This window comes from Salvia splendens, unplaced genomic scaffold (genome assembly GCF_004379255.2).
Source record: "Salvia splendens isolate huo1 unplaced genomic scaffold, SspV2 ctg463, whole genome shotgun sequence".
Lineage (NCBI taxonomy): Eukaryota > Viridiplantae > Streptophyta > Magnoliopsida > Lamiales > Lamiaceae > Salvia > Salvia splendens.
Genome location: NW_024599116.1, coordinates 1 through 17,844, shown reverse-complemented (window position 1 = coordinate 17,844; position 17,844 = coordinate 1). Strand labels below are relative to the sequence as shown.

The following is a 17,844-nucleotide window of genomic DNA, read 5'->3' as shown; positions in this document are numbered from 1 at the left end:
GTGTGTCCCACAATATGCATGAAAGTCATGCATAAGGTTAAAGGTGAGCCGTTGATGGTGCAATATTTGGTGTCTGCCACGTTGGAATATAATTTTTGCAATTTTTGGAATATAAATTTGATCACGTCAGATTTTGAACGTGGGTCCCACTCACCCACACAAAAATTTTTTAACTTGAGCATCCGAATTTAAATTTTGCATTGCAATTATTGGTTGCACATTCTGTCGATATAATTAATGTTTTCATTAATTTTTATCAAAGACCTGTCGTTGTAAACCTAAGTTACTTTGAGCAACCAATAAAATTGATCAACATTTAGGGAAAATAAAATGATTTTTAAATATTTTTATTTAATGGGTGTTGTCGTGTTGCAAATGATGTGGACAAATGACTATGAACAGATTTGAAGACAGGAGATGGCAGAAATGATTATTTTACTTATATCGAAATTTGACAATTCGAGAATTAATTGAGCTACGTACAATAATAATTCACGAAATTATGAAATATTTTATTAGCTAGACAAGTGAATAAATTAGTGACAACACATTGGAATTTTAAGAAGAAAAGTGGTAGCTTTAGCCTTTGTATTAGGGAATATGTTTATTTGTTGTCATGATGACTGCATTATTAGTTTTGGTTCTTTCTCACCAAATCATACTCCTACTTTTACTTTATTTTCCTCTTTTAATTTTTAACTTTTAGTTACCAATGGAGTGTGACGTATATTATACTATAAGAAAGTTCTATTGACACCTATAATTATTGAAAAAATATTTTTATTAAAAGTTTATTCAAACAATTAGTAATAATTGTACCGAGTTATTGCAGATAGTACATGATGAGGTTATTCATACTATTTTTAAGATTATAAACTATTTATTGACCGATCTATGACATAATTAGTTAAGTTTTAATTAGTAAATGTTAAGTACTACGTATAAATAATAATCTATCCCTCCTTTTTATATTGAACAGTACTACTACTAATTAGTGAGGAATTATATATCAACAATTTCGACTTTGATATATCATCAATTTCTAATTAACTCAACCTTGTTGGGGACATTCCAACACATCATATGATTGTTTGTAGTAATAAAAAAAAGTAATGTTAGTATCATCAATGAGCACAACCATACTAAGTGACGTTTATAATTATGCTTATGTTTTTGTAATTAGTTATTGCACATTATCAGTCTAATAAAAAATTGCTTGGATTTTTAAAAAAATGTCTTTACTTTTTGGATGTCCCCTAATTGCTTATATTTAAATTGAGATGTTTGAACTTCAACTTTGGATTCATACATTATTAATCGTTTTAACTGTCCATTAAAAAAATACTAGTAACGATATGATCTTTTATCTTTTTTTTTTTAATTTGTAAAAACAATTAATAATATTCTTCATCTATCCCTGAAATGACTCGAAATCCCAATCTATTAGACAAAGGTAAATGTCTTACCAATTAAACTGTGCTTCAACATGGCCATTCACATCCAATAATTTAATTACTTGTCATGTCACTTTTCGCCAATCTCTATTAATTAATCTTGAACGTTTTCTTCGTTGGAATATTCTCTTTTTTAGTTATTCCTCAAAAACTCTTTCTCTATTCATGATTGATTGTTGGTGGCACCCTTAGAATATATTAATTAAGTTTTAAAATTTGGAAGTAGTAAAGTAGTAACTTTAATTGTTGACCATAGGTTTACACAAAAAACCATCATTTTTCACTGTGCCTATCAACCGAAAGCACAAATGTGTGACTAATATTTTCCAATAAAACATCATTAAAATTGATGTGGCTATTTGCATTATAAATTTTGTCACCCGAAAGCACAAATGTGTGACTAAATATTTTTCCAATAAAACATCATTAAAATTGATGTGGCTATTTGCATTATAAATTTTGTCACCATGCAAAGCAAAGTCTAATAATCTACGTCAAATCATAATGCTTTTATCTCTAGTTACATCACCTCATCAAATCAAAAGAGAGATTTATGCCACCATAACTATATACTGGCAAAATACAATTTTGTTATGTATTTGTAATAAAAAAGTTAATTATTATAGTAAAACGTAGGGATGGGGGCATCTTAATTGTTGGGAGTGGTGGGGATCGAAGAAATTATGAGTGGGAGTTGGATTTTATTTTTAATTTTCGAATTTAGTTAAGCCATAGTATTTTGTATGATTCGACTTGGTTATGACTTTAAAGTATTTTTTCAAATCAATATAAAACTAATACAACCAATTTTAGATTATAAAGAACAAAAAAATTTAAAGAATTTGGTCGGTGGTAGCTTTACTAAATTAAGTAAATCGAACAAAATTGTTGGCTAAAATATGTACTCTCTCTACGTATCCTATGTTAATTGACTGGTATTATTCCTAGCAAGAATAATTATTGCTTAAACATAATTATTGTTACATATTTAAAAGATTATCATAGACAATAAAGATTTTCATAAAAACGGGTAATATTCATTTACAAACTATTATTCTCTATAATAAAATTATAATTACTCATTTAACCAATATATGAACATTGCATTTTAATTTCTATATATATAATATATACCATCTTTATTAAATGATACCTGATCTTTCACTTTCGCACATAAATAGTACATGATATTTATTTTATATTGTTTTTGGTACCTATAAAATCACACATTTTTGGTACATGATGCAAATTTCACACCCAAAATACCCTCTAAACGAATTTATTTTTCCATTGTGTTCATAAAGGATATTTGGGCATTGACAAAACTAGTGCCAAAAGTGATATTATAATATCTTCTCTCATTCTCCTCACTCTTTATACTATTATTATTAATCATATTAATATTATTATTTGATGTTATAAATTAATAATTAATTACTTTTTAATATCATTAAATATTACTTAGTCATAATTATAGTTATAATTATATTAATTATTAAAATAATATTATTGTTATAATAGTAAAAACTAGTATTAATTAATAACTAATCAAAATAGTTTTAATCAAAATTTAAAACTGTGAATTGTATTCATATGATAAAGAGTTGAATATTTCTAGTTAGGTGTTTCAACCCTAAACTGAGTATAAACAATTAATTAAAAATATTCAATAGATTTAATTACTTTAAATAATTAATTTAATTAGGTGCTTTGTTATTGATTTATATTATGAATGCAATTAGATGTATGTATAAAACACTAAAAAGAAATAAGAAAAAGAGAGAAATGAAAAAAGAGGAAACATAAACTGAGGAGAAAAAAGAAAGAAGAAAGGAAGATAAAATACTAAAAAGAAATAAGAAAGGAAGAAAATAAATCACATATTTAGTTCTATTTAATTGAAATTTCCAAAAATATTCTCCATAATAAAAAAATCACATGTTTGGTACCGAAGGTTATTTTTGTCATGTGGTACCAAAAATGATATAAAATAAAGATCAGGTGCCATTTACGTGCGAAAGTGAAAAATCATGTACTCCCTCCGTCCCTCAGTAGTAGAGGCGTTTCATTTTGAGCACTCATTTTGGAAAATTTATAATAAATAGTTAAAGTGCAGAGAAAGTAAAGTAAAAAAGATAATAATATAGTTAAGAGTCTTCTCTATATTAATCTTTTCTTCTTTTAGTATATTTTCACAATTTTAATTATTTATTATCTTTTTCCCAAAATAGGTGCTGAAAATGAAACGCCTCTACTACATATGAACGGAGGGAGTACACTTATGTAGTTCACTCTTATTAAAATAAACATTTCTCAGAAAAGTATCTGACGTGTACACACATGGGTGACGCAAAGGCGAATGACACATCATATTTTTCCAAATTTGCAAAATGTTAAATCCTTATCTAATGCAAAAATGGGGTGAATTTTAGTTAGAGCATCAGCAATGGAGGCTTCAAAACTGCGACGCCGGTTTTTCGCCGACGCCGGTTCTGATGCCAAACCATTGCGACCGGCGTCGGCGAAATCGGCGTCAATTTCGGCGTACCCATGTCGATTCGTGCGGTGACGCCGGTTCTAACGCCGATCCTCACAGGGCCATTGTAGGCCCCGGATCGGCGTCAGAATTTAATTTTTAAATTTTTTTTTTCGAAAACACTATATATACGCGCGCTTTGAATGTCATTTTCATTCGCACCACTTGTTTTAACGAGTACTCTCTCTATCTTTATTTCTGTACAGATCAATAACGAGCAATGGAGAACAACTACGCAGGAACTCCAGTGACTCCGGGGATGGTCTCAGACTCCCCCGACTCCCGGGGTAGGGTCCCAGACTTCCCCGGCTCCTGGGAGGCGGTTGGCCTCCGATGACCGGGTACTACAACATTACCCGTGGCAGCAGATGATGCCGGGTGGGCACCGGCATGCAAGCCCCCTATGCAGATGATGCCGGGGTGGGCACCGGGATGCAGCCACCGGCGCAGCATATGATTCCATCCCGCAGGGGACGCCCGGGGAGGACAACGCCTATCGGCCGACTTTTGATTTTTCCACCTGTTCTTCGCACACATCGACCCCAACGGATGCACAGTATACGGAGACCTTCTCCTTAGCGGACTTGGGTTTTGATATTAACGAGGTTCCGGAAACTCTCATTCAAAGCCAGGGAGTAGGGCGGGGCAAGAAGAAGGGCAAGGCCAAGAAGGTCGGCGAGTCGTCGCAGCCGGAGGAGGATAGCCGGGTCCGGAGGAAGTGGACGGACGCGGAGAATGTTGCGCTTGCCAAGGCGTGGGTGAGTGTCTGCGACGATCCTCTCGTTTCGAACAACCAGAGATTCGTCAACTTGTGGGCCAAGATAGCCGCAGCCTACAGGGCATTTCGCCCTAAAGGGAGACCGCGCACCGGGGAGGAGTGTCGGAATTGCTGGGACCGAATCAGGTCTGGCGTCACTCGATTTTCGGGTTTGTACGCCAACGCCCTCCGCATGCAGACCAGTGGCCAAACAGAGGAAGACTGCATGAGGATTGCGGAGAGAGCCTACCCCGATCCGCAGAAGAAGTACTATGAGTTCACCTACTGGAACTGCTACGTTGTGCTCAACGAGTCGGAGAAATTCCGGGCAGGTGTCGACGCTGGTTGGCCGAAGAAGCAGAAACTGAACTATACCGGAGATTATAGCGGCAGCAGCGGTGGTTCGACAGACCTCCCCGAGACGGCCCAGGAGGTCCTGACCCCTCGTTCGTTCGGTCGCCGACCTCGCCCGGTTGGCCAAAGGCGGGCGCAACAGGTTGCGAGCGGGCACCCGAGTGCCTAGGGGGTCCATTCGGCATCCCCCCTCGGCAGGTCTACCGAGGAGCTCAAATTCTTCGCGCGCCAACAAACGCGCGCTCAAATGGTGAAGACCTTAGCTGACTTCCAATCGGCGGTGGACCCGAGGTGAAGGATTATCTTCGTGTATTGCTCCAGATCCAGCGTGAAGAATTGGAGGCGATGAGGAGGGAGACCGGCGGGAATAGCCGCGGCGTAGGTGGCGACAGAGGCGGCGGCGACGACAGTGAAGAAGGGCTGGGCGACGACGGAGATGAGGACGACGGCGAGGAGTGATTTTTTTTTACTTTTTTAATTGTACTTTTTTAATTGTACTTTTTAATTTTTGTATTTTTTTAAAAATAATTATACTTTTTTTTAATTAATGTACTTTTAAATTTTAATAGTATTATTCGAATTTCCCGTATTTGTCTCGTAAATTAAATTTCGTATGTTGATACGATTGTAAATTAAATTATATAATTGTTATTAGTGATGTGGATAGGTAGTGGGAAGGCTATGTGACGGCTATTTGATGTCCGGTTGATGTGGCAAGCTGATGTGGTAGGAGAATTTTAGTGCTGATGATGTGGCAGTGTGTAGGCTATGTGAAGTCCATTAATGCTCCTTATAATTTAATTCTGTATATTGGTATATAGAAATTAATTTTGTCGGAATATTGCGTGCACGTCTTCTAATTCTTCTTGTCTATTCCTTTTCTAGCATTCAAATTTATTGCACAGATTTATCGCATGCGAATTTATCTCCCAATTTATTGCGTGTTCATTAAATTACCAGCCTTTTTACTTGTGTACGTGCACAAAGTTATCAACAATATTATGCAATGATAGTTTGTGACGTTTATAAATACAATTATTCCTCACTTAACAATACGTATTCTTATTTTGTGTACTTTGTATTCAAGTACTTAATTTGTATGCGATTATACATCTTATTTTTCGTCGGCTTGATTTTAAGAATATGAAAAATATTGCTACAAGAATACTTAAATATGTAATATTTTTATATTACTATATTAATTTTGTAATAAAATATGAGTGAAATAAGACAGATAAAAATGAACAATAAAAATGACAAAATGCAATATGTAATCGCTGACAGAGAAAATATACATTATACATGAAATAGTATATTTATTTGAATTTTTTTACAATTTTATTGAAATATATAGTTTATATTGTAATCGATCAATCAGTTTTTATTTTCTCCACACATATGCAAACCGACAATCCAATTTTATTTTATTGTGGAACATTAATAAAATAACTTATGAGATTAATTCATACATGAGCATCCTAGCTCCACACATACTACATATAGGACATGGGAGAGGATCAAATAAAAGAATTTCATTCTATTTCTATTGATGATCTTATTTCCTTTTCAAACACACATCGGTAAAGGATTAAAAGACTCTCAATCTGTCAATATCAAAACAACAATCGAAATTTTGTACATGTAATATACGTAAAAGTGACTTATTTTCACAACAAAATATCCAATTTCTCTCTTTTTTTATTCCATCACCTACTTTACTCTTTTTTTCTCTCTATTTTAAGCCCTTTTTTACTTTTTAATATAATTTCTTAATCTCAACTTAATTGGAAAGGGGGAATTTTATATTTTTTATTTTAATCCCTTTTTTACTTTGAATATAATTTCTTAATCTCAACTTAATTGGAAGGGGAGTACAAAAGAAACAAGTCTACTTAAACGTGACAAGTCACATACCTACCATTTCTTTATGATGATGAAATATGCATATAAATGCAATATTTTTGTATACTTTTGAATCATTTTAGAGCACAATGTAACCCACCATTTGTACATAACATTATTATGGTTTAGGATTCCTATTTCTTGTTTTTGAATCTTTGACCAACTGAATCTGATTCTAGCCTTGACTATATATCAATTATGAACTATTAGTATGCTATTACTTTTTTTCATTCTTTGTAGATTTCGTTCAAAATATACACATTCATGAGTGAGTTTAATTTGTTTGCACTTATATATACGTGGCAAGTAAAAATATATGTTGTCCAATAGTTTTTCTTCTCTCAATAACGTACTACAAATTTTTATAAAGCTTGTTATTGTTGTTTTCATGTCAGTTAATCAATAAATAGTTGGGCATATTAGTTTTTTTATAAATAGACGTGTGACATGAGGGTAAACTATGATTAAAAAAAAAGAAAAGTTATGGACAATTGCAAATGACAAAATATGCCATATATATGAATTGGACCACATGTGACGAAATAGAATGGGCTTAATTTAGTGTAGTTATTTATTACATACTGGCCCATTAAATTTATTGCTCAAAATATATCCTATGATTCTTTCATGGGTTAACCATTGTTTATACTATTATTATATCCCAAAAGTCGAGATATATTGAAAACAAAATACTTTTTCCATATAATTGACTAATAAAGGAATTTTATATTTTTTCTTTTATTAAGAAATTTTGAAATTACGAACAATATTCTTAAGGTCGTTTTGCCGAAAGCTGGTCGTTTAGATCTTGGTGATATTATTGGTGGTTGTAAATTTTATTTATATGTAATTAAATCCACAAGAATACATGGAACTAAAAAAAACATGCATCTATATTACATCGAAAGCAATATATATATACATGGAAATATAGAATCCCATATTAGCTTTCCATCAACCAAAATGGTGGGATCATCTACCGTGCTAAAATGCACGTCTGCCTCTCACAAAAGAATAAAATAATTAAATAAATTAAAATAAATTAAATTAAATAAATATATATTATTTTAATAGATTGTGAGGAGGAGCTTCTTGTACTGAGTTGGGGCAGTATGGGAAGGAAGAGGAGGTGGAGAGGCTGAAGAGAGATCGAGACGCATTGAGGGCCGAGGTCTTGAAGCTCAAGCAGCAACAGCAGAGCTCGAGGGAGCGTCTCATGGTGATTGAGGAGCGTATCCGTGGTTCTGAGAGGAAGCAGCAGCAAATGACTAGCTTTGTTGCTAAGGCCTTTAGCAATCCGTTGTTTGCTGAGAGGGTCGCGAATGGTCAGAGACGCGTTGAATTAGGACTGAAAAGGCAGCTGACTATGACCCCGGATGAGGTGCTTGTGGAGTCATTGATCTCAGCTGCAAACGTTGGTGGGACGAGCTCAAATCCTATCACGGATGAGGTGTTGGAGAAACAGCTCGATCTTGCTCCAGATCAAAGTGAGGTTGAAGCAGAGATTGAGACATTGGTTTCGGCTGCAAATGTTGGTGGCATGGGCTCGGATCTGTTGGAGAGGCTTTTAAGTGAAGATGAGGAAGTAGGAGCTGGAGACTGGGATGAGGAACTTCAAGAACTTGTTGATGAATTAGACTTTATGTAGTTTGATTGCTATGATGATTTGGAGCTGAATTTGGTTGTGTTTTAGGTTCTTGAGTGCGTTAGTTGCTTGAGATGGAGGGATTTGTTGTGGCTGAGACGAAGAACAGAGAATCGCGGTGGTGATGATGACTGATGAGATTCAGTCAGATTGTATGGAACAATCTTTTGAAGTTCTTGTTCATTGCTTAATCAATTAGTATCTCCTTCACAAATCAGCTTGTTTGATTGGGGATTATACGATGATTTGTGTTTTTTCTTAATCTGTTTGTGCATTCTTAATATGTTTTTTCTTGATATGTTTGTGCAGAAGGTGGGGAGTTTTGTGCAGCAGCTGTGAGGAGGGTTTCACCAAAGGCCTCGTTGCTTTGTATCTGCGCCTGATTCGGGTGCGCTCTGACTTTACTGTCCGTACATCTCTGGATCTCGTAGGAGATCATCTATGCATAAGACGAGTTTCATTAGATGTAGCATCTACGAGATAAGTTTTAGTCTTGTCTAGGAAGTTCTAGTGAGGACGACGTCGCCTGTTGTCCAGCTAGAACTCTTGTAAACAAAGATTGATGGTATTTTCAGATGATCAAGAAACAGGACATATTCAAAGATGAGACAAAACATATATTCAAGGTAACAAAGAATTTTTATAATATGCTTATGATCAAGAATTCAAGATGCAATTTTTTTGAGTAATATGATGCTCTATGTCTAGATGCCTGTAACTACTCTCTCATGATTGAGACTTGCATATATGCTGCATTGAATTGTCAAAAATAGGAAAGTGTATTGTGTACTAATCTGTGATATTGAGCAAATCTTATTCTTGAACAAGTGAAAGAACACAAACACTCACACACTCACAGAATCAGATTGTTGAGTACAGGAAACCACTTCCTGCTCAAGTTGATGTACAGGGACTTGTCGACCCTCCATTGGTCGATGCTCGTGTGGGCGATCATGGCATCTGACGTGACAGCCGACTAGGGTCCTATCGGCCATGATCTCTGGGTGATCATTTGTCTAGTCCAATTTGGAATAAATATTTTGAATTGTGTGTGTGATTATCATGAGACCCCACAGGCTATAACAGGAAAACACACAGTGAAAGTTGCAGCATTATGTGTTTGTAACAGAAAACCCACCATCATAATATCACCATTCAATACAGACAAAAAACCCTATACCATCCCATAGAACCCTTTTTTTATTCTATAAATTAGTGCAATTTCACTTTCTTTTTTCTCATTATGGAGTTTGTAACTACAGAGATGGTAGAGCCATTTCTGGTGCTGGAAATCGCTTCTGCGATCCTAGCAGCCGTGGTTGGGGCTTTGGTGTACCTTTATGCACCGTATTGGGTGTTAGGCACGTCCCCGGCCCTCCAGCAATGCCTGTGGTCGGACACCTTCTGTTGCTCGCTGAGTATGGCCTGGACTTGTTCTCTGTTCTTGCAGAGCGCCACGGCCCTATATTCCGGTATATTTCGTCAAACTACTTTGCTCTCAACTTCAGTTTTTTTCTTTCTGATCATTTCTTGCAAAACATATGATTGTTAGGCAACTTTTTATGCAGTTCTTGTTTTCATTAGAAGCATATAAAATAATGGCTCAAAATTTTCTAGCTGTAAAGAATTTGTAATATCATTTTTTGTGGTGAATTTTTCATCATTCATTGTATGTTTCCAAACTTTGTATTTTAGTGCAAGATTGCTATTTGTGGGCCAATCTTTAGTCAAAGATAACTATGTATCATTATTACTCAATATGATCACTAAACAAAGTGACAACATATAGTCATTCTCAACTTCTTGTTGGAGGCCGCATTACTTTTTAGGGTAATTTGAATTTTATTTTATTTATTTTTGAAAAAAATGTAAGTTTATGTTTCCAAGAATCATGGCTATGATACAGATGGTAGTATCAAAAAATGAAATTTGCAGTTGAAAACGATTGCATCAATAAATATAGTACTACTTGTTTGGTTTTGATCATTTCAAGTATTTCTAAATAAGGTTTTTTTTGGGTGCAAAAACAGATTTCATATGGGAAGACAGCCCCTAGTAATAGTAGCAAATGCAGAACTTTGCAGAGAAGTTGGGATCAAAAAATTCAAGTATTTCTCCAACAGAAGCATCCCTTCTCCCATTGCAGCTTCTCCTCTTCATCAAAAAGGCCTATTCTTCACAAGGTCCCAAATTTGACGTCTTTATGAATGTTTTGTTGTTGTTTTGTCGTAGTCTTTGTAACTCTCGTGCCACGGACCCACAGGGACGCGAGGTGGTCGACCATGCGCAACATGATCCTCTCCCTCTACCAGCCGTCCCATCTAGCCACGCTTATCCCAACGATGCAAGACCTGATTGCATCTGCCACGGGGGATCTCGGGTCCAATGACTTAACCTTCTCCGATATCTCCCTCAAACTGGCCACAGATGTTATCGGGAAGGCTGCGTTTGGCGTTGATTTCGGCCTCTCCAAGCCAATATCGCGCAGACATGAAGATGGCCGTGTTCAAGAATTCATCAACCAGCATGTCTACTCCACGAGCCAGCTCAAGATGGACCTGTCCGGATCATTGTCCATCATTCTAGGGGTGCTCATCCCGATTCTTCAAGAACCCTTCCGCCAGATCCTCAAGAGGATCCCGGGCACCATGGACTGGAAAGTGGAGCGAACAAACATGGACTTGAGCAGGCGTCTGGATGAGATCGTGCAGAGCAGGATGAAGGAGGAGGCGAACGATGATCCGGGCTCGAAGGATTTCTTGTCACTTATACTTGGGGCAAGGGAGACAGAGAAAGGTGCAAACAAGGCCTTCACTTCTGACTATGTCAGTGCTGTTACCTATGAGCATCTCTTGGCAGGATCATCAACTACCTCGTTTACACTCTCTAGTGTCGTCTATCTTGTCGCTGGCCATCCAGACGTTGAGAAGAAGGTTCTAGAAGAGATCGATGGATTCGGCCCTCATCACCAAATGCCTACTGCCCATGATCTTCAACACAAGTTCCCTTATCTTGATCAGGTAAAATATTGGTAACACTATTCTTGAATTCTTGAAATATGATGAATGTAACTAATCTCATTGCATTTTCTTGATTTCTATCTAAAAATTAGGTCATCAAAGAAGCAATGAGATTCTACACTGTTTCTCCCTTGGTTGCTAGAGAAACATCAGCAGAAGTTAGCATAGGAGGCTATCTACTACCAAAGGTATGTCATGTGACTCATGTCTTGCTTCATTGGCTGCTAAACTCGTTCGCCATTTGGTTTAGGGCACGTGGGTGTGGCTGGCACTCGGGGTTCTCACAAAAGATCCAGTGAACTTCCCAGAGCCGGAGAAGTTCAGGCCAGAGAGGTTCGACCCAGAAGGCGAAGAGGAGAAGCGGAGGCATCCTTATGCCTACATTCCATTTGGGATCGGCCCTCGAGCTTGCATCGGACAGAAATTCTCACTGCAAGAGATCAAGCTATCCATGATTCATCTATATAGGAAATATGTGTTCAGACATTCTCCACTCATGGAGAATCCCCTGCAGCTTGATTATGGCTTAGTACTTAACTTTAGACACGGAGTGAAGGTTCGTGCCATCAAACGCGATGTATGAATGATCCCAGAATAGAATAAACTTGAATAAAATGATAAAAAAAATACAGTCTTTTTTTTCCCTCATGGAGTCATAAGTCATAACTACAAGCTTCTTTAGTGTGTTTGTTGCTTGAGTAGTGAAGAGTGGTTCGAGATGGATGGATTTGTCGTTGTTGAGACGAAGAGATGTGGTCAAGAACACCGTGATGATGACTGATAAGATTCAGTCAGATTGTATGAAACAATCTTTGGAGATCTTATTCATTGCACAATCAATTAGTTCATTTTTCTTGATCTGTTTGTGCAGAAGGTGGATAGTTTTAGGCCTCGTTGCTTCGTGTCCAGATCTCGTACGAGATCATATATGTAAACGATGAGTTTCATTACGTCTCGTACCACGCCTGCCAGTTGCAAAGATTGATGGTATTTTCAGATTATCAAAGAAACTGGAAAATAAAGGGACATATTCAAAGATGTGACAAAACTAATCTAAAGGGGACGAAGAATAATTTTCATAGGATCATAGCTTATATAGCAACACAAGGACCATGATTTTTATAATATGCTTCTAGTGAAGATGCTCTCTGTCTTGATGCTTGGAAATCAAATAATGACTATATTCTTAATGTTTTGATTTGAAAAGACAGATTATAGATTTAGTGATTTACATGTCCTCCTTGATTGCAGGCTATTCTTCTTTCTTATGGGGATTTAATTTATCATTATTAACACTCCCTTTCAATATATGCCATTTTTGTATATTTGTGTACCTCGTAAAATTTAGTATCATCATAGATAGATACCTAATGAAAGTGTTTATTATGTGCAATATATTTTTCACTGTTTTCAGATATTTTAATACTCCGTTTTTCTGTAAAATAAAATAGATTAATTTTACTATTTTGAGCCGTTCCCCAAAATTAGATAAAATTTAAATATAAAAAGTTTTACAGCAAATAATGATCATATAGTAGTAATACATCATTTATAACGTGGACCCCACAATTTACTAATACTATCATACTACTTTTTTTTCTTCTTCTTACTCCTTTTTTTCTTCCCTCTTTTACTTTATCAAGTACACATTAAAACTCGTGTCATTTACTAAGTTAGTCAAACTTTTTACGACTAGGGAGTGCTTTTTTTTGTTCCGATTTCTCTCACTTCTTTGTCTTCCTCAATTTATAACCGTGTTTTATGCTAAAAATGTCAGCTTATGCTTACGCATGAGTTTGGAGCCATGTTTTTAATTCGACAGCAAAGATATTGATGTTGGAGAATTTTTCATCAGCTTTTCACTAACGGATGCTTATAAAAATTAATTTGTCTTATTTTGATAAATATAAACTTAATCGTTTGATTATAGTTTAACCTTTCAAATCTTATTTGCATCTCCATATATTTAATTTTATCAGTATGCATGCGGTACATATATGATGCCACTGACAAAAAAAAGTGATTATATTAAGATACATTATTTATTTATCTCCATATTTTAATAAAGAATTTCCATTTGGTTAGTATGCTTTTCTTTGCATTGCTGCTTATTTGACATAAATACTAATATTAAAAGTAAAGTAAATATCTATGCAAAATAAGGATAGCAGAATCATTAGCTTAGTAGTAGACTAAGTAGAGTACGATTTTGACTATGCAAGAGAAGGGTCCAGATCAAATAAAACATTTTTGACTTTCTTAAAGTGAAGGTCAAATAATTTATAAGTTGCATATTATTATTATTTCTTTATTAGGTAGTAATACCTCATTTGTGGTACTAATTTTTTAAATAGGCTTGAATGAACCAAGCTGCTCTTGAGCTATAGTAGTATTACCTCCGTCCCGTTTTATATGATACATTTTTTTTCGCATGTGTTTTTGGAAAAACCATAATAAATAATTTAAGTAAAGAGAAAAACAGAGTAAGAGAGAGAATAATGTAGAGTAGAGCTTCATCCACATATTTTTAGATATATATACATTAAATGTAATTAATGATTTTTCAAAGACATGTGGTGATATTCTTTCAAGTTTAAGGACCTAAAATATGGTGAGCAAAATATTTGAAATCCGAACATCCGATCCAAACCAAATCAAAATTTAAATTCAGTTTTTTGATAATTTCAAATCCCATTGGATATGTTATACTAGTAATTATAAGCCTAGCAAATGGTATAGTGGTATTTGGTATTGGATTTTCAATTTTTGGTGTTGAATATTCAAATTTTTTATTTTATATAATATTTTTATGTAAATTTCTAATTTTTTTGGATCAGATCGAATCTTATAAAACAAACTTTGGATTTTCTGATAGAGCAAAAATTTGATTTGAAATCTAAATACTCACCTCACATCAGTAGCTTAGTCGTAGAGTTGACATTCTGAAAAATAGTAGTAGTGGAGTATTAATTATCGGTTGCAACCGATTGCGCAATGACAATATTATAGTTGACCATTTTGTTATTGTAAAAGATACTCCCTCCTTCTTTAATAGTAATTTATCATCCTTTGATCTAATAGGAATTTTAAAAATTTTACGATAGAAAGTGAGTTGAAAAAGTTAGTGGTATATATGTTCTATTTTTATATAGAATAAATGTCAAAATTAGTCCTGAATATATGTCTATTTTACTATTTTGGTCATAGACATTATCTTTTAAATTTTACATCCCAAACATTTCAACTCGGATCACAATCGGTCCAAAACTAACTTTTCCGTCAAATTGTAACGGTCAACATTTTTAATCCTGATTTTGACCAAATTAAGCCGTTAAATATGATTACTAACTCCCTAATTATATCATTAATTTTAAAATTAAAATCATTTAAAATACAAAATAAATACTACAAAACAAATAAATATTAAAAAAGATAATGAAATGGAAATGCCACGTCTCTGCTACCGGCGAGCCCATCTCTGCTTCTTTCTCTTGAGCACCCCTCTCTTTCTATCTCGTCCATTTCACTTCTCTCTGCCATCGACCTCTATGCCATGGCCGCCGCGACCCGACGGTAGTAGCATAGACCGGAGCTTCTACAAATGCCAATAATCATGATTTCTTGTTGAGGAGATATGAGCCGATTCGCTTCATGGTCGCCGTCGTTCATGCCATAGCTGCCATCTCTGAGCTTTTCCAATTTGGTTGGATCTAGATCTGAATTCATGTTAATTTCTGAAATTTAGCCTCTTTATTTTGAAATTTTTTATTAGATTGGAGCGGATTTGATCTTATGATTTTGGCAAAAAATTTTGTCAATTTTTGGATGAATCTCTGGGTTTGGTGTCGATTTCTATTGATTCAACCTCATGAAATTCTTAGTTCTGGAATTTGATTCTTGATTTTCTTTTTTAATATTTATTTGGTTTGTAGTAGTATTTATTTTGTATTTTAAATGATTTTAATTTTAATTTATTATTTTAATTTCATTTGTTTTTAGTATATTTATTGTTAATATAGTTGTTTTGTTTTATTAGGAGTAATAAATTAGAATAATAATTAATGATAATATTAGTGAGTTAAAAATCATAATTAAGAGCTTTAATCGGTCAAAATTGAGTTAAACCTGTTGACCGTTATAAAATTAACGGAATTGTAAACAGATGACCAATTGTGATCCGAGTTGAAATGTTCGGGATGCAAAAATTCAAAAGATAAAGTTTATGACCAAAATCGTAAAATAGTCTTATGTTCAGGACCAGTTTTGGCCTTTACTCTTTTTAAATTAATTTTATTATAAAATGTGAGTGAGAATAAATTAGTGGAATATGAGGTCACAAATTTTTAGGGACAGGCGAAAATAGAAACAAGTGACAAATCTTCAGGGACGGGGAGAGTAGTGAGTAGTACTATTCTCTCCGTTCCAAAGTGGTTGAACATTTATTTGGGCACATAATTTAAGAAATTGATGTGTTAAAGTGTTAAATGTTAAAGTGTTAAGTAAAGAGAATAAAATAAAGAGATAAAGAGAAAATAAAACATGAAAAAGATAAGTTTTTGCCAAAAAATGAAATGACTCAACTATCTTGGGTCAACCAAAAATGAATATGACTCAACTACCTTGGGACGGAGGGAGTGTTAATTGTGGCTTTATGGGTTACAAAATGATACTCCTTCATCCTAAAAATAAGGACATTTGGGATGGAACGAGAATTAATGTATAAATTGTCAAAGTAAGAGAAATATGAGGAGAAGATTAGTTAAAATAGTGCTAGTGGATAGTGAGACCCACATCAGTATTAGTGTTTAATGGTGAGCCATAATGATATCAGCGATAAATAAATTGATATATATAGGTAATGAGTTTGAGAGAACTTTTCATAGATGGAAATGAAATATTTTTATGGGAGGGACGAAAAGATAAATGTCTTTATTTTTATAGGACGGAGGGAGTATGATATATAAAAAGTCAAATAATTTAACAATTAATAAAACCTTCCATGGCAAATTGTCATAAATACATCTCCATCATATTATTTATTTATACTTGGGAATCTTCTATGTGCTATAATCCCATTGCCTCATATCAAACCAAGTTGCTTTATTGTAGAGTATAACTTGGAAAAGCTTCTTATAGATTTGATAGTCTCAGATAAACTTTTGCTTAGTGTTTCATTATACATCATGATGGAGTTTCTAGCAAACCTGGTGGAGCCTTTGCTGGTGCTGAAAATCGCCTTGTCGATCCTAGTAGCCGCGGCCGGGGCTTTGGTGTACCTTTATGCCCCGTATTGGGGCGTTAGGCGCATCCCCGGCCCTCCGGCAATGCCTCTGGTCGGACACCTTCCGTTGCTAGCTGAGCATGGCCCGGAAATCTTCACTACTCTTGCCAAGCGCTACGGCCCCATATTTAGGTAATTTCACGTCACGTAATAAGCAGAGTTGCAAGTAAATATTTAAGTGTCGAGAAACTTCAGTTCATTTTTTTCTGATCATTTCTTGCAAAACGAAAGGATTTTAGGCAACTTTTTATGCAGTTCTTACTTTCACTAGAATTGAGAATTTGAGACAAAAAAGTAATGATTTAAATTTTTTATAGCTTTTTCCAATCATGATCAAAATGATACTCTGTATTTTGGTGCAAGATTGGTATTTGTGGGCCAATCTTTAGCTAAAGATAACAATGCTTTAGTATTACTCAATACTATGATCACTAAATAAAGTCACAACATGGTCATTCTCAAATTCTTGTTTGTGGGTGATTTCAATTATGTATGTAATTTTATTTTTTTTTAAAATGTACTCTTATTTTTTCAATAATCATGGCTATGATAATGATGGTACCAAAAAATGGAATTTGTAGATGAAAATAAATATAGGCCTTGTTTGGCTTTTTAATTTTCAGCTTCACTTATTTCATCATTTCAAGTATTTCTAATAGTATTTTTTTGGGTGCAAAAAACAGATTTCATTTGGGAAGGCAGCCACTAGTAATAGTAGCAAATGCAGATCTTTGCAGAGAAGTTGGGATAAAAAAATTCAAGTATTTCTCCAACAGAAGTATCCTTCTCCCATTGCAGCTTCTCCTGTTCATCAAAAAGGCCTCTTCTTCACAAGGTTCTAAATTTGATCTTTTTAAATGTTTTTGTTGTTGTTGTTGTTGTTGTTTTGACTCTC

At 34.7% G+C, this 17,844-nt stretch overlaps 3 protein-coding genes across 3 annotated transcripts; all 3 read left to right on the top strand.

Moving 5' to 3' along the window:
- Positions 1-4,210: 4,210 nt before the first annotated feature.
- On the top strand, positions 4,211-8,651 carry LOC121790290 (heat shock factor protein HSF30-like). The gene is made up of 2 exons (XM_042188549.1): positions 4,211-4,252; positions 8,115-8,651. Exons 1-2 carry the CDS (start codon positions 4,211-4,213, stop codon positions 8,649-8,651), a joined length of 579 nt encoding a protein of 192 aa, XP_042044483.1.
- Positions 8,652-9,236: 585 nt separating this feature from the next.
- Positions 9,237-12,526, top strand: LOC121790291 (cytochrome P450 711A1-like). Its single transcript, XM_042188550.1, has 6 exons — positions 9,237-9,274; positions 9,911-10,120; positions 10,679-10,831; positions 10,912-11,668; positions 11,761-11,856; positions 11,919-12,526. The coding sequence occupies exons 1-6, from the start codon at positions 9,252-9,254 to the stop codon at positions 12,249-12,251; spliced, it is 1,572 nt and encodes a 523-aa protein (XP_042044484.1). The 5' UTR covers positions 9,237-9,251; the 3' UTR covers positions 12,252-12,526.
- Positions 12,527-16,728: 4,202 nt separating this feature from the next.
- On the top strand, positions 16,729-17,784 carry LOC121790289 (cytochrome P450 711A1-like; the record flags this gene model as incomplete). The annotated part of the gene is made up of 2 exons (XM_042188548.1): positions 16,729-17,081; positions 17,633-17,784. Coding segments are annotated over exons 1-2 (382 nt in total), but the record flags the coding sequence as incomplete, so codon positions are not given.
- Between the last annotated feature and the right edge of the window lie 60 nt (positions 17,785-17,844).